This window comes from Platichthys flesus, chromosome 17 (assembly GCF_949316205.1).
Source record: "Platichthys flesus chromosome 17, fPlaFle2.1, whole genome shotgun sequence".
Lineage (NCBI taxonomy): Eukaryota > Metazoa > Chordata > Actinopteri > Pleuronectiformes > Pleuronectidae > Platichthys > Platichthys flesus.
Window position 1 is genome coordinate 6,041,878 of NC_084961.1, and position 21,958 is coordinate 6,063,835.

At 46.3% G+C, this 21,958-nt stretch overlaps 1 protein-coding gene across 1 annotated transcript; it reads right to left on the reverse strand.

Annotated features, from left to right (window-relative positions):
• Positions 1–4,615: 4,615 nt before the first annotated feature.
• On the reverse strand, positions 4,616–18,459 carry efna1a (ephrin-A1a). The gene is made up of 5 exons (XM_062410564.1): positions 18,130–18,459; positions 7,178–7,473; positions 6,224–6,289; positions 6,019–6,114; positions 4,616–5,890 (listed from the first exon to the last, which is right to left on the reverse strand). Exons 1-5 carry the CDS (start codon positions 18,225–18,227, stop codon positions 5,763–5,765), a joined length of 684 nt encoding a protein of 227 aa, XP_062266548.1. The 5' UTR covers positions 18,228–18,459; the 3' UTR covers positions 4,616–5,762.
• Between the last annotated feature and the right edge of the window lie 3,499 nt (positions 18,460–21,958).

Sequence of the window (21,958 nt, forward strand, 5' to 3'; positions counted from 1 at the left end):
GCAGGTTGAACGAGCGACGTGAGCTGGAAACAGACAGAAGCAGAGAGAGGGAATGAAAAGGAAAAACAGCTGAAGTGAGAGTGAATGAAAAGGTTGGAGTGACCAAGTGTCACCAACAGGAAACCAAAAGCATGAGCTGGAACAAGTCAGATGAGCCAGGCAGCAGCCAAGAGTGTATGACAGGACTTCTTCAGGAAGAGAAGACCACACCCTGACCGCCGGCGATGGCAGCCGACCAAAATGTGTGGGGATTGAACCCAGAGGCTGCTGAGGTGTTTCCTCCCCACCAGCCCCCACTGGCCCTCACTTACAGCTTTTAAAGGCAGAAGAGGGAATAGAGAAGCTTCGGAACAGGCTGGAACACGTTTTAATCCCAGCATGCAGTGCATCATCACTGCATAAAACAACGATGTGAGGAGTCACTCAGGGGTCAGCCTATTGTTCTTTCCTAGCTCATAAACAGCTGCTCTGATACTTACAGGACACCGGGTTCCCATTCCGAGGCGACGACGAGGCTTATAAACGCCACAAATAGCAACACTAGCATTAGGTAACCTCCCAGAGGCCCCGTGAGGCAGCTCCACTCCCGGCTCCTCTGAGGAGAACATACGCTCGCAGGCAGACAGGGACCGGCCGTCAAGCGTCCCCGCTGATAGCGATGGCGCGATCCCGGTGTGGAGATGCGGAGACGGACCAGCTGCCCACGCCAAACTCGCTCTGAATCACGGATCTTTCGTCCCTGCGTCTCGTGGCCTCCTCCCAGTTTGTAGTGTCACACACTGTTAGCTCACTCCTCGTTCGGTTTAACACTGATGACTGAGGAATTGATAAAAGCACCTTCTTTTTTTTTGGGAGCTTGTTGGTAAATGTTTGATTTAATTTAGCTCCAGTCGTGTTGACTTTATGTCACATGTTTGTTTTTCATGAAAAATAAATACTCAGCTGTTTTTTTTCAAAGATAAATCTGTCCTCAGTCCCAAATGACCCTTCAAACCATCGGGGTGAAACATATTTCAACTCAAATGTAAAAAAAGTTTATCATCAGTTACAGTCGACATTGTTACGTCTGCCAACAAGGTTTTGGTTTCACCCTCGTCCGTTTGTTTGTTTGTAAGGAAGATTATATAGAAACTACTGGTTGGAATTCCACGAAACTTGGTGGAAGAATGCAATATGGGTCAGGGAAGAAGTCATTCATTTTATTGGTGTGGATCCAGGAATTTTTTACTCTTGCAAGAAATGGCATATTTCAACCTTTGCAATTTTCCCAGGGAACAATTTCTGGATCCAGATGAAAATAAGTGTGTGAATTTGGTGAGGTTTGATTGAATTCAAGGGGATAGTTGGGTCTTTGTGGGGGGGGGGGGGGGGGGGGGGGGTAGATCGACTGAGAGACATGCTAGAGCACAAACCTCCTTCAAGGCCCAACAGTCCCCTTAGAAAACAGCATTTAAAATCAGAAGATCCAGATTTTCATTTGGATCTGAACCAAATGTCACACATTCATAAACATCAGTAGATTAATTATTCTCTCATTAATCAAAGGAAATGTCAAAAACCATTCCTGGATCTTCTCTCTGATCTGGATCCAAAGCTAAATGTAATAGGTTCATTCCTCATTTCCAGCCTCCTGGGCAGAAGACTCAGCTTATTTTTTAATTATCTTGCAAAGATCTAAATCAACAAGTATCAAAAAAGCAGTTCGTGCAAACAGAATCTCCGAAGATCAACTGCTGTGACTCAAAAGTAAAGCGTTATACATGAGAGGCACAAGCTGAGGCTACATCCACTGATCTGAGAAATTTGATCAACAGCCAGGAAAAGAGTTTGATTCATGATCACTTTCAATCTCTGAAATAAGGCTTTAAAATCTGATTCAAACATTTTATGTGTTTTTGTCCCCCCCTTGCTAAGATTGTGTTCACAGGGTGTTCTTGATTTCCATGTTTGCGCCTTGTTTTTCTCTTGACTGCCCTTTACATTTATTACCGCGTTAAAGGTTTCACACTCGCCACTCGCGTTTACTCAAGCTGGTCCGTCAAACGAGCAAGTAAATAAAAAGAATTGTCTCTTCTTGACGAGCGGCTACTCAGCGGAGCCTCTTCTTGGGGTCGGGCGGTTAAGGGGGCCTGTCCACCGGTCTTAATTTATGGCCGTCTCTTTGAAAACACTGGGGAGTTGTGAGGCTGCGGCACCAGGTTTTGGTGCTACAGCTGTTTTTACTGTCACGGCCGTAAAGCTCCCCTGGGAAGGGAGAGACAGGAGAAGGAGAGATGAGAACAATGGCTTGTCATGCAACTTGCACATGAGCAAAGTATCCGTGGAGGTGTGTGTGTGCTTGTACTTAGATATTTGTGAGGACCATTTTGAGCATAGACCTACAGAGGGAGGACATTTTGGCCGGTCCTCACTTTTTCTAAGGCTTGTTCGAGGGGGGGAGACTTGCTTTTAGGGTTAGGGTTGGAATTTAGATTAAGCATTTAGTTGTGATGGTTAAGGTAAGGGGCTGGCCAAATGCATTACGCCAATGAATGTCCTCACTAAGATAGAAGCACAGGAATGTGTAAGGATGGGTGTTGTAGGTCACGGTAGAAGATTTACAGAAGCGTGAGATAAAAGAAGAAGCGTCACACCTGGGTTTTCATGCCAAAAGGCAAACCTGATGGTGACTTGGTAATAAAGAGAGCTTCGCTTGTTTTTCTTTCATCTCTGCGCTGGAGCCTTTCCCCGTCTTGGCCATGATTTGGTTCAACTCTGTCACATTAGTGTGCGTGAGCCATTATCTGTGTTATTGGCTCCTCTGATGAGATCTCCCTGTTGTGAATGGAAGGAGAAACGGTTTGGGTATTTTCCAAAAATCCTTACAGCACCAAAATCCCCTTATAGCCTGTTTCCAGAGGGAACAATTGATCTTTCATTTGCAGGAAGATGATTGTGTTAGGAAGCTGGATTATTAGATTGTATTTAGGGTCGATAATTACACATTTATCCCAAAACATGTGTAGTGAAGACCAAGAATCTACAGTTGTTGCTTTGAGCTAAATGCTAAAACCAGCATGGTTACTATTGTCATGTTATATCATGCTTACATATGCTAATCGCTAAACACTGCTGGAGTTGATCAGATAAGGTTTCACACAAGTTAAAATTATGACCTCATCATGACAGCAGATGAAAAGATAAAGGATGAGTCACACACTGTTTATAATAAGGGACAAAAAGGCTGTTCCCCAAAAGTTAAGTCAAATCCTCCTGATTGCCCCCTGGTGGCTGGCTGGAGGAGAAAGCCTGCCTCCTCCATGTTAGTGGATGGAACATGGACAAAGTCACATGTCAAACTAATGTTTCTAAAAGATGTTTTTTCTCATTACCCTGATGTATGTACAAGTGTTAATTTATTTTTGGTATTTTTGGTTTTCATTAATTATATAATTATATAAAAAGATGGTTGAGTGCGTTCATCGATTTGATGACTCTATCCCTCGTTCGCTACCCCGCCTTGCTCCAATGGCGCAATATGCTAGCGTCACTAACCTGGGTACTTTGGCTTCATTTCTGGACTGTGAGAAGTCGTCCATCTTTATTCACACTCTTCGGGATGAATCATGAATGCCTGCACAATGTTATTCATATTTAAGAGACGTACAGGCTAAACAACTCAATTACAAGTCCGAAAGCTAGAGGCAACTTGGACATCCGCCTTTCCTAGGTGGGCGCTTTCTTTTGTTTTGAGATTAGAAACCATAATACGATTATTACAGTTACAGCATTGAAGGTACATTATTATGCAAAATTAAACTTTTGCATGGGCCTTGCATCATAGTAACTAACATCTCTACAGCATCATGACATCGAAATATGACGGTGTAAACACTGTGTGAGAAGAAATTGCCATAATACACTTTCTAACTGTTGCTGTCGGTTGAAAGCTGCATTTAAACTTTATTTTGTTGATGCTGGAGAGGCAGTCTGACTCTGATTCAAACCCTCTGACACAACAGATCAATAGGCCTTCAGACAAATTTCTTCAGGACAGGCCACAGAATGCAGGAAACCACCTTGAAAACTTTCACCGCTTGCAAGAATACAACAAAACAAGGAATAATACAAAATTTGCTCTTGGTCACACAGGAAGCTTCGACTCATGCTCCAGTCATCCCACCTCATGTCTCAGTAAAGTAATCACAAGAAAGCTGATCTGGTTTTCCAAAAATATATTTTTTTATTTCACATGAAATGTTCACATTTAGAATATTTATCAAACAGGTCTTTCATATACTCTTCTATATATATATTTATATATGTACATATCATACACGTCTTTTTACTTACAGATGTACAAAATCAGGTAACAAGGATTCGGATAAAAAAAGACTTGACTTCAATGGTAGTCATACACTGTTGTGCTTCGTTGATCAAGCCAGCCTGTCGGGTGAAGATGTGCTCGGCGTCTCGCTTTGAGGCCTTGTCTTGTCTCCTGCAAACTGGTGACTCGAACATTTTTGAAATCATACAAAAAAATTGTGATGTTATTACAAAAGACTAAATAGCTGATTGCTTCACCCTGTGTTTGTGTGTTTTTTTGTTGAGTTTGCCTATTTTTTGCCTGTTGTTGGTAACATGAAGGGCAGCACCGTGATAGACAGGTAAAACAAAAATGAAACCAGCTCTGTGTCAGACGGTTGAACAGATACAGGAGCAGGATCCAGCACACACAGAAAAGTCCGGCCTCTCTGTGATACACACAACAACATCTCAGTGTTTGCTTTTGGCAGAAAAACATTTTGTCTCGTCACGCTCACGATCGATCGCTCCTCAGCTCGCACACAATCTCTTCCTCTCACCTCAACACGCACGTTTTTTTCACTTTCACACAAGTACAAACTCCACCAGGAGAAAGAGAGAGAAGACGCCTCCCCCTCCCCCTCACCCCCTCGCCGGTAAACATTTCCTTTCATAAGCTCACGGTATTTACAGTAAAACGTCCCAGCTGCAAATGCTATAAATTATCTTCACAGAATGTACAGGTAACACAGCTCAATGTTGTGTGTTTCCATGTGTTACAGAGCGTCAGTGTGTGGTGTGTATCAGTACTGTGCAGAATTAGTGCTACAGTATAGAAGCACATGGTCGAGTGTACAGAAAAAAAAGGATGGTTGTGATGAGAGCAGCCCCCGTGTGTCAATGCTACATTTAGAGAAAGTAATCCCCCGGGACGTCAATGCAACTCCATACCGCTACGAGAACAATACAACAAAGAGTACACAATACTAGTGGGTGGAATAGTGTACAAGTTACAAGATGAATGATCTTTGGCTCAAAAAGGTAAGAGATTACTTTTCCTTTAAATGTCCATCTGAAGTTTGATCTAACGGGTTGTTGTCTTTGTGCTTGATTGTTTGCCGGCCTCTCCTCCACTTCTTCATATTTTCTTCTGAGATTATCATCCAAGGAGGTGCATGTGATCAAAAGTACAAATCAACGAGAGCTTGGTTTTTCCAAGAAAAAACATACTGTCACCTCGTGAAAAATACGACAAAGCACATGTACTCTGTCTCAAATTCTTTAGAGTTTCTCGGCACATGTTACGCAAATCTGCGATGTCCGTGCTTTGCCAGCACAAAAAGAAACTACCCCTGTGGCCAGCACTGGGCATGAAAAACTGTCTTTTTGAGTCAGTGGTTTCATCCCCACGGACTTTCTTCATTGTAGTCCCTGAATGGAAAAAAAAGGTCCGCCCACAGCAGTCGTCTCATGTCCCCTCAGTGCAACAACAGCAGTAATGAAAATGGGATGAGCAGTGAGAAGATTGAGAGGGATGAAGCTGCCGCTGCAGAGTTCGTCCGTTTGCTCTCCAGGACATCTGGCAGGATTACCACCGGGTCATCTGCTGCAAGATGGGAGATAGAGAAGACACATTACTACCACATATTTTACACCCCAACGTTAATCCTGAATGTACCTGCATTGTTCTGAGGTCAGGTGTAATTAGAAAGGAGGCACGGCTGGTCAACATACCTGAAGGCAATCTGTTGGAGGGGTTATGAACCCCACCCCCGGCTCCAGCCCCGGCCCCACCTGGGCCTCCTTTAGCAACTCTGGCCTCCTGGGAGCCTGGAAGACAAGAAGAATGCAATCAGTTATCATGCTTGCCAAAGCCGGACACGACTCTTAGAGGTGACTGTGCAGTTCGCCTCACGGCCAGGGGGTTGGTTACACTCACCATCAGCGGCTATGACGTCCACACGGAGCCTGAGGCACTCTTGTCCGTGGTGATGCAAAGGCTTGGCTGCAGGGACGGGAAACAAACAACACAAGTGTTAACATCCTAACTTATGCACTTATCCTACCCTGGCCCCTTAATCCACCTTCATTCACACACAGACACACAAACACACACACACTTGGCAGCAGACACGGGCACAAAGCTTCAGGATGCCATCTGTGACCAGGCGGAGTGTGTCTTGTCCTGCCGTTTAGCTAATTACAGCCACGGTCAGGGTGACAACATTGCTCACTCTCTGTGGTCACATTCTAGCAAGATGAGTGTTGCATAGAGTTGGCAAATGGTTTATGTCCGTGAAAAGCTTCAAAGAGATGACCGAGGAAATCTTGAATTTCAAAACCATCCAACTCCGCCGTGCTTCAGACTTGTTCAGAGTGGAGATTTTCAGAAGCATGGATGTAAGGGTTGGTAATTACTACAGGTCGCCGATCGGTCGGCCTCAAGCCCCTTTTCCACTGTCAAACTACCCACTAACATCTGGATTTTGGGAATGGATACAATCGGCATTCACTCCTGGGACAAATTCCCAAATTATAAATTGTTGCCCTCTTTTTTTCCTATGCCTTGGATGGATTGACCTTAAATTTTGTATTTGGCTGAATTGTAATGTTTTGGTCTTTTCATCAAGTCATCATAAGGTCAAACCTTTTAACTGTTCAACACTTTGGTTTATGACCAACCTCCAAAACTAAAGACATTGCCTTCAGCTCTAAATCTATTTTGTGCTTAGTCCGAATGAGGAAATGCTATCGCTCTAAACTAAAATGTTGAATATGGGAAACTTTGGAAACATTAGCATTTATCTCAGAGCTGAAACTTGGGCTGCAGACTCTCGTGCAAACATTGGAAAACCGTGAAGGCAGTGCAGATCTGAGTGAAAGCTATACTTACAGATATAATAGTAGCTTTCTCCTTGGCGGAACTCTTTTCCCAGAGTAAACGGAGTAAAACGCTGGAACTTTTCAGAGAACTTCTCCGGGGCGTGAGGGGCAAACGGGTGGCCGCACTCCCAGCGCATCTGGTCGTACGATTGGGGTTTGCAGGATTCGTAGTCCTCGAGCTCCACCATGTAGAGCACGTACCGCTCGGCGTCCAGCGACGGCACCTCGCCCTCGGGGTAATGGGGGCAGACGATGTCCAGGTAGTCATTGAGCTTCACCTCCACAGCGTAGTCGTCCCACAGGAACCTGGAGGGAGGAGGCAGAGCGGGGTTAGCAGGTGGCAGGAGACTGATAACCATGGTTATAGCATTGGAGCGGTAATAAATATAAGCCTCAAAACCTGTGATTATATATTGATCGGCTGCACGCCGGTGTACAACAGGGAAATCAGAGGAGAGACTTAGAGGTCTGGGAATGTGAGATAGAGAACAAGATATATATAGAGAGAGGTTGTTTGTGTGGTACATGTGTGTCGGAGAGGAATAAAGAGGGAAAATGCAATAAGGCGAAGAGTGAGCTGAAGAGAACATGTGCATAAATATGGATGAACGTGAGACCAATGTAGCTGCGGCTGCTGCTGCTGCTGCTACGAGTTAGCGGTGAGTGCACATTGATCCCATGTCCCTCAGGAGTTGATTGATGTTTACAGAGAAACATTAGCAGTCAGTTAGCCCGGCAAGACAGGAGATGAGTATCGACAACTGCAGGGCTACACATACACACACACACACACACACACACCCACCCGAAGAGAGGGAGGCAGATTCCTTAATGACAACTGCGTCTCCAGAGAAGCACTAACACACCTGAGTTTACTCGACATAGGGTTAAAAATAAAAAGGTCATATATACGTTCTAACCCATTCATTAGGGTCAGAGTGACACGCGGACAAACACAACACGAGTGTGCAACCGCCTACTCCCAAACTCCCTCTCATTACAAATACAGAGAGACAGTCAGACTGTCTGCCTCCCCTCCTTCCCTCCCTCCCTCCCTTTGCTCCTCCACCCTCTTTACGATAGTCTTTAAGTAAACTACACTTCCTCCCTCTCGTCTCCAGACCCGAGTGCTAAGAGTCACTCAAGTAAAACCGTTGATGCGGCCGAGTTAACCCGCACTGGAGGCAGGTTAAATTGTCTGTATCTCAACGGCCCATAATTCCTTTTCCCCCTTTGGATTTTTCTTTCAGTGATATTATGAGTTTATCTCCAGGGAATCGTCACTTAAAGGTATTTCAAGCTATGTCCCCTTCCACCGGACTGAGTGACCGCTCCGAGGGCGGCTCACAGCTAATGCTCTCCTCTCAGCTGAAGCCATCTATCACAGGCTTGGAGCTCTAGCCGGCCTCTAGCAACACACATACAAAATTCCCAGTAATTCCCATCTATCAACAACCCAAAGACACACACACCTCCTCCTCCACTGGTACTGGGCTCCCATGCGAGGACTATCACTTTACTATCTCCTACTGTTTTGGATCACCAGGGGTTCCCTGAGAATGGATGACGTTTGACAGACTTTGGTATTTTCACAACACACCGGGAGAATGTGTGTATAATATAAGGTTTTGTTGCTTTTGCAATCAATACATCCACGGTGCAGCAAAGCTTTGAGCAGTTCAACAAGAAAAAAAGGGAGAGGCGGCCAGAGCAGTGCGAGTTGAGTTACTGGCTGCTCTTTAATCAGGGCTACAGATTTCACTAGTGTTTTGTGCTAAACTCACATTTCTTTCTCTTCTCTGAGAGGAAGCGGGTTTTTCCTCATAAAATCCAACAAGGAAGCATTTGGGGGAGTTTGAGTTTGTTTGACAAGGTCCATGTGTGTGACTAACGATCAAAGTGAACAGGCGCAGGCCCCCGTCTCTCGTTAGCCGCTGTTGTTATTTGTTGCCAGGGGTCTCCCTGGTACCCCCCCGGTGAAAGGACAGACGCAGTGGCTCCAAACCACCAGGCCCTGACTCCTGCTCCCCCCCTACCCTTCCCTTTACCCCTGTCCGCCTGACTGCATTGCCTCAATACTGATGACCAGATTAGCCGGGAACACCGTAACAACAGCAATGCGGCGGCCCTGTCGGAAAACAAGCGCCCTTTTTATTGCACCGATGAAACTTCCATCTAAACTGTGCTGATAGCAGCGGAGCTCCAGCCAACTTTATGGGGTTCGAGAGCAATAATTATAATTTCGCAAAGGTCTAGACGGCTTAGTGCCTTATCTGCCGTTTGCCTGCCACGCTCTGTTTACCAGAATGGTGCTGAAGTGTTTTTCCCCCCCCTGCCACTTTCGATTCTAGTCGAATCGACAACACTATTGAACAAACACTGTTGTTTGCCTTTTGCAAACAACAGTGTTATCATCCCCCTGCCAACCCCCGACACCCGGGTCCCCTCCTTCGACCTGAGCCCTGATTACAAACTGGTCGTGGTATGGTCCCAATGTGTTCATCAAAAGGGGGTCGAAGGGGGGCCCAATTAAAACACAAAAAAGGGTATTAAAGTTGCCCTGGAGGGGGGTAATTATGTTCTCCTGCTACCCACTTCCCAGCCCCTTTAGGCCGGGAGTTTGGGAGGGGTGCAGAGGGCATGAATAGGTGTGGGAGGGGTGGGTGGTTTTTTTGGGGAGGGCAGGGAGGGGGGGTCAAAGGCCTTGAGTTGGGAATGGCTTTTGAAGTTTCTCTCAGTGAGTGTTTCTGTTGGAGTGCTACAGTTGCTTCATCAATGCCACCGTTTCATACAGCGCCTCCATTCACACCGCTGATGGAATACCTCACTTAGTGGAGAGGAACGGCGGCTGAATACGCACCCGAGGAGGCCGGCTAGCACCTTTTTTTATTAATGGCAAATAGTTTTAATTACCCCAGCTGCCTTTTGTTCCCCTCTAACGCCTCGCCATTGAAACGCTCCACATCATCGGCTTAATTAGCAGATTGCAGCGACGCGGTTCAAAGAGACGCTCCGGCCCCTCGGTGTGAGAAGGTTTTAGCTAACAAAGTCAAATCATGCCACCACCACTTCAGCGGACAGAATCCTCTCTGTCTCCCTCAGTGTGCGTCCTTTGTCATTTCCCCACACTGCAAACTGTTTCTCTCTCTGAGTCAACAGGCTGTGTTGATTTACGCCCGTCGTTTATCCCAGAATGCTCTATTTCAGTGACAGTGACGCAGCTTGAGGTAACAGCGTTGAGAAGTTGTCGTATTCTCTTGTCGAGGATGATTTGTGGAACTATGGCAGGTATGCGGAGAGGATTGCGTGTCTGTGTCTCTGAGATATTTCAATTGTTAATGTTGGCTTGTGCGTGTATGTGTTTGTGTTGTGTCTGTAGAGCGCTTAGGAATCTGGGAGTGTGCTTCGGTTGTGATAAGGTAGATAATGAATGTCAATAATGAAACGTGTGTGTGTGTGTGAGAGTACACAATCTAGTGAAAACTCGCCTACAGACTGTTCCCGGTCCGTCTTCCTCCTCTCCTGAGAAGGAATTCCTCTGATTTATTGAAGCCTCTTCAGGAGCAATAGTCTAATCTCCCTTCTTTAATCTCTCCGGCCAGCGATTTGCTTTCTTCTCCACCTCTGCCCCCTCCTTTCATCCATCCATCATCCTCTCATCTCTGCACTCTATCGCCCTGTGGAATGCTGGACCTCAGAAGCGAAAGGGGCCGCGATGTGGATCAAAAGGTCTGACTACCGCCAAGTCAGCACCGGAGAATATTTGTGCGACGGCAGTGAGCAAGGAGCGGCCTTGTACATTTTTAATTATATACACGGGAATGATTCTTTCTGAAGATCGATAAAAATCGATTTAAAAGTCCATAAAGGCTGTCGCAGGACAAAGTGCACATGTCTGACCACTGCATCTAAAAACAGTCTACCTCACCTGGAGGCCTCACAGTCACCACCATGAGCACATGATCATGTTCCTCCTGTTTCACACATGCTACTAATGTGACCCACAAGGTGAATGGCCGACGTCACAGACGAGTGAACGGGAATGTGGGGACCACCTAATCGGCTGGTTCAAGCCCGGATTATTGGGTTGACCAGAAGCTGAGCTTGGGTCCATTCATCAGCACCAGACCCTGCTTAATACAGGGGCTTAGAGGGGCCAGCGAGGCCCAGAGCAGGGGCCGGGCCCTGGGTTCAGATTGAGGGGTGAGACAGGCAGGGTGGTGCTGTTTTTTCTCTTTTGTTCTGGGGTATTACTCCTTTACACTGGGAGTTCGGAGTTGAAAGAGACACACTGACTATGACTTTGTATGTGTGTGTTTGTGTGCTGGTGTGTGTGTGTAAGTGTGTCCATTGTGGCAGATGGGGAAAGTGAGATGTGTTGACAGAATAATTAACGACGCTGGACGTAAAGGAGCTGTTTCTCTCTACATGTGTCTCTGAAAGCTACGTGACTCCACGAGGGCGGTGGCACATCAGAGCTCATCGCCAGCCGAGTTAACCGGCGCTGTTTAACGTTACTGCTCCAACTCGCTTTGTTTCATCCGTCCGTGAATTCATCCATCAATGTCGCCCACCCCCCTCCCACTCCCTGTCCGTCTTTCATCGCTCAATAAGCAAACCAGATCCTCATGTCAACTCTGTCCCTCCCTCCCCCCTCAGACTAAACTTGCTGAACCAATCGGAACCTCTCCCGGGTGGTATTCCAAATATGCAACTTTCTGACCCACTGTTTGCAGATCGGAGCACAAAGCGCCGTGGGTATGCCGGGAGTCACCATAGAAACAAATATGGTCCAACTCTTTTGGCTCCTCCCCTTTTACACAATATTCCAGCCTTTCATTCATCGCACCGTGTGACTTTTCGTCATCCGTCTCAATCAGCTTTCCCCCCGCCCCGCCATTCAACCTTTGTCTCTCTGGATCATTGGTCATTCCGCTAGCAATCCTGACTGAACTCGCCGGGCTCCTTTTTTTTTGCCAAAATGACAAAGCTCTTAGTCCAGCAGAGAAATAATTGGCTGAGTCCCCTGCACTAAGGAGGCTTAGATGAATACATATGCTCTTTCCAACTGTCCCACACCGTCCCCCTGAGCCATTTGTATCTTATAAGGGCCGGAGCAGAAAGGTCACCAATGACATCACATTCCTCACAAGGCAAATTTCTGTGCACAAAAATCGATTTCTCTGGATTTTGCTGATGTGCTCCGTGTTCTTCTCCCCCCCTTACAAACATAGTCAGAGTTTGTCGTCTAATGAATCCCGTGGGGAAGTTACTCTATGCCGGCGCAGGCCTCGGTTAAATTAAATTGATTTCCAAATGTAGGAAGAAGTAGCAGCAGCAGCTCTCGCTCACAGATATCTGGTCCTCAAAATGGTTTAAATAAAACCGACCTCTAGGGGGAAGCAGTATTTGCTGTGCACACTTTCAGCAAACAGATCCCAAAAAAAGGCGAGAGCCAAAACAAATGTTACACAATGACCCTTATTCAAACAACACAACAAACACAATGCTTCATATTCAGAGATATTATCTGACTGCGCTGGCTGATTCTTCCTCATCTAAACACATGACATTGAATGTCACCAGGACTCGACAAACAAGTCACACACACACACACACACACACACACACACACACACACACACACACACACACACACACACACACACACACACACACACACACACACACACACACACACACACACACACACACACACACACACACACACACACACACACACACACACACACACACACACAGTGAGAACGATGTGCAGGCTCTCCTCATAATTGTAGTGTGATCTTAAATCTGTGTGCTCTTCCTTTCTGCTTTTACGTGTGATTGAAGCAGGGCAGAGAGGAGGGGGAGAAAGGGAAGGAGCAGGGGAAGTCTGCAGCGGAGATAAGGAAGAGGCACGAGGATGGGCAGGGGTCAGAGAAACGCTGGCGGGGGTTTGACACTGATCGGAGGGGAATCTGAAATAGAGACAGGGAGAGATTTGACGGACTGGCATGTGTGATTCCAAATCCTCCTCCGGGCTCGACGGTTCAGCACACCCCTCATAAGAAAACCCACTTCTCACTAATGATGACTCCTAATCTACTCACTTCAAGTTCTTTACCTCTAAAAAACGAGTCTGGGAAATTCAATCGACCCCTGCGGGAGTCCAGACCAGTTACGGTCTCGCGTGTGTTGGTGTGTGAGAACTGTATTGTTTATTGTGCAGACAGGATACGCTGTTTTCCCGGGAAAAGCCGTAGCCAGGAAGAGCCGAGCTTCACAGGGAAACGCACAGCAGACAGCGTGCAGACTCTGCTAACACCACCAGCACGCCTTCGGGAAGTTAAGACCTTTGGCCTGGATTCACTGTCTAGTGCGGTCGATAAGCACTGCGGCGCTACAACACCTTGCAGGCGATATTGAACCAGGTGAAGATATCCCTTTGGTCAATACTGTCACTGAGGTAAAGTCTCCTTGCAGACACAAGAAAGATCATAAACACAACTGCGGTGATCATTGAGCCTAAGAGGCGATTACTATCCATTTGGAAATCTGGTATTCCCCCCCCAGATTGAATTCACCAGACAGATTACGAAACAGATTAAGGATGGTGGGAGGCGAGGGGGCACAGATGATGTGAGAGAAAGATGGAAACGGATTTAAAGAGTTGACTGAAGAGAAGGACAACCAGGCGGAGGAGGGGGGAAGGGGCTGCGGTGGGTTTAGAGCGAAGGCTGGATTAATAGGTGAAGTGGGGAACCTGGATGCTTTTCCCAGGAAAGTAGCTTCGGTTCAGATTACTCGGAGATCACAGTGAGACGACCCGGTCTTATCTCTCATCTCTCCGGCATCCACACGCTCAAAGACGTGGAATGCAAACAGACATTTGAACCCACTCCTACACGTTTGTTTTTCCTTCATTTAATTTCTATCCTGTGTGTTTTTTTTCACACCGGCTCAAACTCTTTTCACCGCTTCAGCGACAGCACTCCAGGGCGGAGAAGAATACGCTGGCCGACAGGCGGACAAGTGAAAGGAACCAGGAAGAGGGGAAAAGGTTTGCTGAGAAGACTGGAGTGTCTTTTCATGGGGATGTAGGAGAAGAAAGCTTTAGGCGAGTGAGAGGGAGAGAAAGCGTGAAGGAAAGGGCAGAGTGCCTTGTGACGGATTGCCATGGGTGCCAAGGACGATAAAAAAATTCCACACCTCTTAGCCTGCTTCCCTCCATTCCCAAGAGCCAGAGTTGGAGGTGAGGAAATAATAGACTGAAAAGGGACAGCTTGTAAAGTTGAGATAAAAGCTGGTGAAGGAGGGAAGGGGGAAAGACAGTTTCCCAGAGGCAGAGCCACAGCCGTGTGAAGAGAGGCCGGCCTGAGTGGCAGCCAGTATTCAGGCACCGCCGGCGTGACAGAATGACTGACAGACTGATAGAGGCTGTGCCACTTCATCACATAGTGAACTCCGACCCCCAATCAGTCACACCAGTTACCATTCTCTTTCTGTGGCTCGCTGTAAAGACCCTTCCCCAATTTGTATAGGAAGTATCCTAAAAACACCCATACTGGTTGGATAAAGACCGAGAAATTTCTCCATCTGGGTGAAATGTAGCTTCAAATAACTTTGAGCCAGAACATCACAAATCGTCCCCTTGAATTCAATCAAGCTGCAGCAAATTGCACACATGCATCAGTCTCATAAATATGTCTGACATGTTTTCATCAAGACACATGAATCATTATTCCATTGGGAAATCAGTAAAACTGTCAAAAAGATGCCTTATCTAGCAATGTTAGAAAAAGGGATTAAAAGAAATTCCTGGATCCGCCCTGAACTTTAGTTGGTTCCTCCCTGACGCATACGGAATTCTTTCAGCAAGATTTGCGCTAATTAGTCCAGATGTTCTTCAGTAATATTGCTCACAATAGAACACAAGGAGGAAAATGTAACCTCTTTGGAAAAGGTAATCAAATTCATCCAGAAATCTGCAAGTCAATGCTGGATTTTTATCAGAATCAAAGAGCTCCTTGAAAAAACAGTAAAGTTAAGACTTGGGAATTAGACTGGATTAGTTTTAAAAAAATGTGTTATGATAACATTCCTGGTTAGGAAGACGAAGAGATAAAGAAGTGAAAATAATCAGACGTTCTATCAGATGTGCGTGTGTGTGTGTGAGCATGAGCCATGAAACAGTTAACAGATTCACCGAGCTGCAGACCACGGAACCAAGTTGAGAAAAGGGAACCTGGCCAAGTGGAGGGGGAGGGAGTGCTGGAGAGAGGGAGAGACAGGTACAAAGAGGAGGAGGAGGTGGAGGAGCAGGAAGAGGAGGGGGCGGTGGTGGTCGACTCATGCTCTGTCAGCGAGCAGAAGAGGGAGAGGAGTGAAAGAGCAGATTATTTCCTCACGTTAGAGTTGTAGAGTCCATTGGGCTCCTGGGACGATGTTAACATCAATCACAACTGTGTGGCCCATGTGTGTGTGTGTGTGTGTGTGGGTGTGTGTCTGTGTGGATGTGGGTTAATCTGTATCAGAGCGTGTGAGTCACTTGAATGCATTGTTGCACATGTGAGCGAGCTCCGACACAGTCACTCCCTTCACAACAAGACACGTACGCATACTGGCACGCCGGGACCCCAGCTGACTGGACAACGCCGGTGAGCCTCTTATTCTGGGAATCAATCGGTGCACACAGTTAATCAGACACTAAAGGTTACAAACACAACAGCCACGCAAAAGGTCAGGAAGCACTGATACACACACACACACACTGTTGGGAATATATTTCACTCGCGCTGAAACAAAGCAGTCGTTAAAGTGCAGGCAGATACGACCTTGGGAGTCAGCAGGCCCCAAGGCGAGCAAGCACACACACACACACACAGACACACACACACACACACTGAAGTGAGTAGTGAGCAAGGCACAATGAGGGAAGAGGAAATGAGCCTGCACCACAAGTGATCAATCTGTGATCGATTTGATTAACGGCAGCTTCCTGACCAGCGGGATGGAGGAGACTGAAGAAACTAAAGGGAGGGAGAGAGAGATCTCTGGAGGGACGTCTGTCGAGTAACAGGTCGGGGGGGGGGGGGGGGGGGTGAAGCAGCTTGCCGGGAAAGATGAAAAGTACCAAATTAGAAAGAGAAAAACATCTCAGAATCTCTGTGCTTTTTCTGGGAATACAGGATTAAGAGTAGCCAAAGGAAGAGATTTAGCACAGTCATCCGGACAAAAAATAGCAAGTGCAAAGGGACGGATTACAAGTGTATATATACACAGGAATGATTACTGTCGTCCCGCAGCAGGGACACAGCAAAACGCCTTTTCCATCTGGGGACTTTGACTTCATTCTGATTTGCAGTGAAAGGCTTTGTCGCTGTAATTATGGCCTTTCTGAGAACAGTAAACGCTGTAGTTTGAACCACACTGGAGCTCCGGAGAGGAGAGGTGGCGTCTGAGGGAATACTTTGAGTATCTAGGTGTTTCAAACCAAGACCAGACATGTGTTTGCGCACACTGATTGATTTGGACAGTGTCAGTGTGTGTGTGTGTGCGTGATTGACCGTCCTGGCTGGTGATTGTGTGTCAGGAGTCTCTGTTTGTGCTTGCCCGTCTGTTAGTGGGTGCGTGTAGAAGTTCATCTGTGGTGTGTAAACCTAACCCTTCCCCTACCCGGAGCCTGTGCGCCCCAGCCATCATCAACCATAATTCTAATTGACCCCCACTTATGCCGAATGGCCCCTAACCCCGACAATTTCAGCTCCAATTTCTCCTCCCTGAGCAATCCATCTCTCTCCCACAGCGTGACCTACTGGGCAGCTCTCAAGTTACCTCCTCTGTCTCTGTCAAACGCCATTATCACTCGTCTTACCACCTGACATATGAACACTCTACTTCTCCCCGACAGCCACGTTATAACCCCCAATGCCATATCTCTTGATTTAGTGGATGCGGCAGCCTCCCACCTCTTCACCCAGGAGGGTTCAGGCCTCTCGGTCAGATGTGGAGGATATTGCAACAGATATTTCAACATGTTGTGCAGTGATTCAGGCCTTTAAAATCCACACACATTGCCAGTAAGAAATGTCAGCCCTCCCCTGTTGAAATTAATCCCATGAATGAAGGCAACACTGCAGCAAAAGAGCACAAATTCACAGACTTGTAGCAAATGATGAGAAATGATTACATGCCGTACGTGAGTCAAGAGGAGGAAATAGAAATCATAGATCATACCCCCCCCTCCTTCAAATGAACAAGTGAGCTCCACAGAAAAACATTACACCCAAATTAAAGTCCCTTTTCCTCCAGAGAGTGAGCTGCTCCTCCAGAGCTCACAAAAGATCACAAAAACCCTGAGGTAACTCATCCTGTAGCACGCACACACACACACACACACACACACACACACACACACACACACACACACACACACACACACACACACACACACACACACACACACACACACACACACACACACACACACACACACACACACACACACACACACACACACACACACACACACACACACACACACACACACACACACACACACTCCGAGAGAGAGAAATATTGCGAAATTGATAACATCTGAACAGGTTAGACAAAGTATTGCAGGTAGACAGAAGCATAATAACAGGTTCGAGCCCTGAGAGGCAGGGATGAGGAGGTGGGGGAGGGAGAGAGAGACAGAGAGAGAGACTCCCATGCAACTATTCTGAATTATCATCACAACAACAGGCAGTTGCCTCCATCACAAATTCATCACCACCACATCCTTGAATATGCATGAAGCTGCAGCCGCACACACGCATCTGAATAGTGATCCCCACCAATTATCTTTGAATGATATATGACGTGTTCGTTTTTGCAACGATGCGTTACGAAGTGGCTGCAGAGGTGGGTTCGAGTGCACGGGATTAACATCGGGATAACGCAGATTCAACAGATGCTTACTTTGGGTTGGTGCTGTTCCAGTAGACGCTGTGCCGCTCCGCTGACGCGCACCAGGCGCACACGCTCACTGCGAAGCCCACAATCCAAACCAAATCCATGGTGGAGGAGAGGAAGCGTGCACCAGAGGAAACGCAACTCAGGTTGGGGGGGTGGTGTTTGTATTAAAAGGAATGCAAACTTAAAAGTTGAAACGAGAAGAGGTTGATCCGCGCTCCTGGAGCAGTGCGCGCGCTTTACGCAAGGACGCAGCGCTAAACGCACCAAAAAAATATAAAAGAAACGCAAGTCAGCCCTTTGGAGAAGTGGAAACTGCAGCGAGGTCGCGACAACTCGTCAAGTCCGTAGTGAATGAAGCCGGAGGTGCGTGGAGCCTGGTTTTGTGAAACGCCCACAGCCGCTAGCCCCGCCCCATGTGCCGGAGAGGACCAATCAGAGGGCTGTCCGAGAGACGCGAGCTCCTGTTCACAACATTACGGCGTCATGTGTTCATGAGCCTCGAACATAGATTTATCAAGTGTGTACAGTGATTTACAGAATTTGGAAATATTACATTCAATTTAGTAAACATTAAGCAGATCCCTAATAATAAGCTATAATGTATAATATATTATAGAAGCAGCTTAAATTAAAGTGTTGATAAATTGTCATAATTTCCTCACATTATCGATTTGTTATCTAGTTTGCTTACATTTTAATCAAACTCCCACAGGAAGTAAAACTGCTAGTACTGCAATCCCAAAAAAACGTATAAATACAATTAGAAACTATTTCTATCTTGCACTTTTCAAAACAAAGTTATGAAATGCTGTAAACAGAACACAGGGAAAGAAACAAAACAAGAAAATCAGACATTAAAACCCTTCCCTGTTATATGCTTGAAGCAATTATAAAAAAAAACAGAATAAATACATATGGAGTTTATAAAGCAGCTCACTGATACTTAACAAATGAGACCTGAACATTACAAGCCGCAAAAAAAAAACTAAGTTCACAGTATTTGCAAAACAACATTCTGCTGTTTCTCCAGGTTCTATCATCCGCCCATGAGTGAGTTAAGTTTGTCTCCACACTCCTTATCTGTCATTCAAGTGCACCAGCCTCGCTGGAGTACTGGTTGGGCAACATCCTGTGTGTTTGCACAGTGATTTCTTGAACTGAAGGTGGTGTTTCTAGCCAACAGGTTTTCAATGAGTCCTTTGTGTGAGTGCTGGCATTTAGCGGCCCCTGTCGCAGTATGCAAATCTGTGTGTTTAATCAAAGGGTTTTACACTGTGAAAAGATGATTCACACATAAAAACTTGTGCATTCACCTAGGAGCATATTAGCTTCTGAAACCCAAACCCTGATTCTCATTTTCTCTTCCACTGACATGAGTAATCTGGACCCCTTCAGCCTGGTGAGCCGTTCTGCCGGAGGGGGTTTTCAGGCCTGCTTCTGCTTGACATGGCACTTCATTTGCTATGCCTGCTTAGCAGTGCAACAGCTCCGAAGGTATCACGGTAAATGAGAAAAAAAAACAAGCGGAAAGAAGGAAAAGCTTTTTGCATATTGAATGTCTGTGGGCATGTGGATGCAGGGACGTGATCAGGTGAACGCTGCAGGGACAATAGTGTTGGTCCATGTGGAAGAAGAGACATTGATGGATTCCAGAGGGTGCAAGTTTCTCCTGATGTAACCACAATGCAAGACTTCATCTGAAAAGTAAAAGTGCAGTGAAATGCATTTAGTGGTGAACTCAATCAATCGTGATTTACCTTTTCAACAGGACACATCTCGATTGGATTAAACCACATGAACATGGATGAAACTTTAGAAGGTCAAGGCTTTCACAGTTGGTCTGACAGATTCACCAGATAATTAAAGTGTCAGGTGAGGCTGCTGATCGCGCATCAACACACGTTATCTGACAATTGAATTGTCACGGCGCCGTCACTCCCACTCACCCGGTGCTCCGAGCAGATAGAGTGACGAATAATGTCTGTTTGCAATCCTTGTTAACCCCGGGTCTGCCGCTGCGGTACTCCGTTGTCCTTATCTTTGAATAATCACCTGGAGTGAGACGCCCACGCGGCCATTTCACCGAGCTCTTTATGTACAGACTCTTTATTTTGGTTATCTGCTGCAGGAGAACCGGACTCAAGAGGACTTACATGCATTTCAGTGTTGACCGTATTATGCAATCTGCATTTAAGAATTCTCGCCGAACTGACAAACCATTACAGATCCGACAGTGCAAATACAGAAAGGCACATATACATGGTAATTGTGTGCTATTCCGTGTCAAGCAGGTCACTCCAAATGATGTGCTCTGTATTCATGAAGAGTGCTCGTCCCCGTGGATCCAGTTTTTTTCTTCTCTCGTTCAGTTTCCGATTGTTTTCTCTGGGTCTGTGGGAAGATAAGAAGGTGAGAGGGACGGACGACATAATTGTCATTTGCATCGCAATTGAAAATTTGTTGTGGAAAAGCTTTCCACCGCACGGCAGACATTTATGTCAAAACTCCATCAGGAAACGCGCAGACCTTTAATTTCATACCAACCTGAAATAATGCATGAGTAAATAGAAAGATGGAGGGAATCCACCCTGATGTGTGTATTTTTTTATTCATGCATGGATCTCTTTCGGCTTTGACGAGTGCAAAGACGCAAATATAGACACACACACATGCACATAAACACAACCCTATTCACCTCAAACCCTGACGGAACTTGCACAGAGTCTGTTCCACGACACGAAAATACGATATAGGAAAATGATAGGGAAAACCATCTAATGTCTGCATGGGAACTCAAGCGTCCATAATTTGTTTTCTTCCACCATCTCAACCAGAGTAATTAGATGATGTCATGGAGTTGCACTTTCCGTGATCCTGAAAGGAGAAAATCACAACACAGGATTTTGTTTCCCAGGCAAGTCTCGGGAACAACCTGCCCACAACTTGAAAACACAATAAATGTGTATAACACGTTCTCAGACCAAGTCTAATCTGCTCTTTCCAGTTCGCCTCCACCTGAGCAGGTTTTCACAGAGGCAGCAAGTTGCCTACTTCTCTTCGGCTGAAGCCTTTTGCCACTTTCTTCCTCCTTCCTCTCGGATGTGGCCATTACAGGAGAAGTGCTTGGGCCCTTTGCTGTGAATACAAATGAGAGGTTTAATGACAGACTGTCATAATGTTCCCATCCCCAAACAGAATCCCCCAACCCACCGGTGCTCGGTGCAGTGCGTCACTCACTGCGCTGGCCTCCCCAGTTTGTGTCCTCTATTGTGAGTCAATGCACCTCCTCTGCAGGAGTCGTTCCTGAACCTATGAGCTCTTTCTTCGCAAACAATGGAAGTGAAGTGTTTCCTGTAATTAGCATTGAACAGCTCTACCTCCGCTTATGAAATAGAGCGACTCTGTAAAGACGGCATAACCCTCCTTCCCTCAGTTGTCTGCCAGTGAAGAACAAGTTTGTTCATGGTCTTGTTTTTGCCTTCATGCGCTGGTGCAACTGTTGACGTGTTTTTTTTTTTTTCCTCTTTGCCTTTCCCAAGGCGACAGAAAGCACAGTTAATGATTAGGTGGAGCAATTTAAAAGCAAAACAAAGCTAATTAGTGAGTAGCTCTAGCGTTGCTGGGAAGAGATGAAGTGGTAAGTGCCAGTTCCTAATTAGCTGTGGTTAATTATCAGAGGTAAACAAAGAGGTGGTTGATTATGCGTGGCCACATTCACCGATCAGTGTGTCACCCGAGAGATCGGAGTTCGGAGTCTGAATTCTGTGACATGTCACGCTGGGAGTCAGGCAGCCGCGGTGATCAGACATTTGGGAAAGCACACACACACACA

What these genes read in the sequence shown, in the direction of transcription:
- efna1a (XM_062410564.1), bottom strand. Translation starts at nt 18,227, where the DNA reads ATGGATTTGGTTTGGATTGTGGGCTTCGCAGTGAGCGTGTGCGCCTGG. An exon ending in TGGAACAGCACCAACCCAAA is followed by an intron (nt 7,474 to 18,129) that starts GTAAGCATCTGT and finishes TCCTCCCTCCAG; the next exon opens with GTTCCTGTGGGACGACTACG. An exon ending in AGAAAGCTACTATTATATCT is followed by an intron (nt 6,290 to 7,177) that starts GTAAGTATAGCT and finishes CCGTCCCTGCAG; the next exon opens with CCAAGCCTTTGCATCACCAC.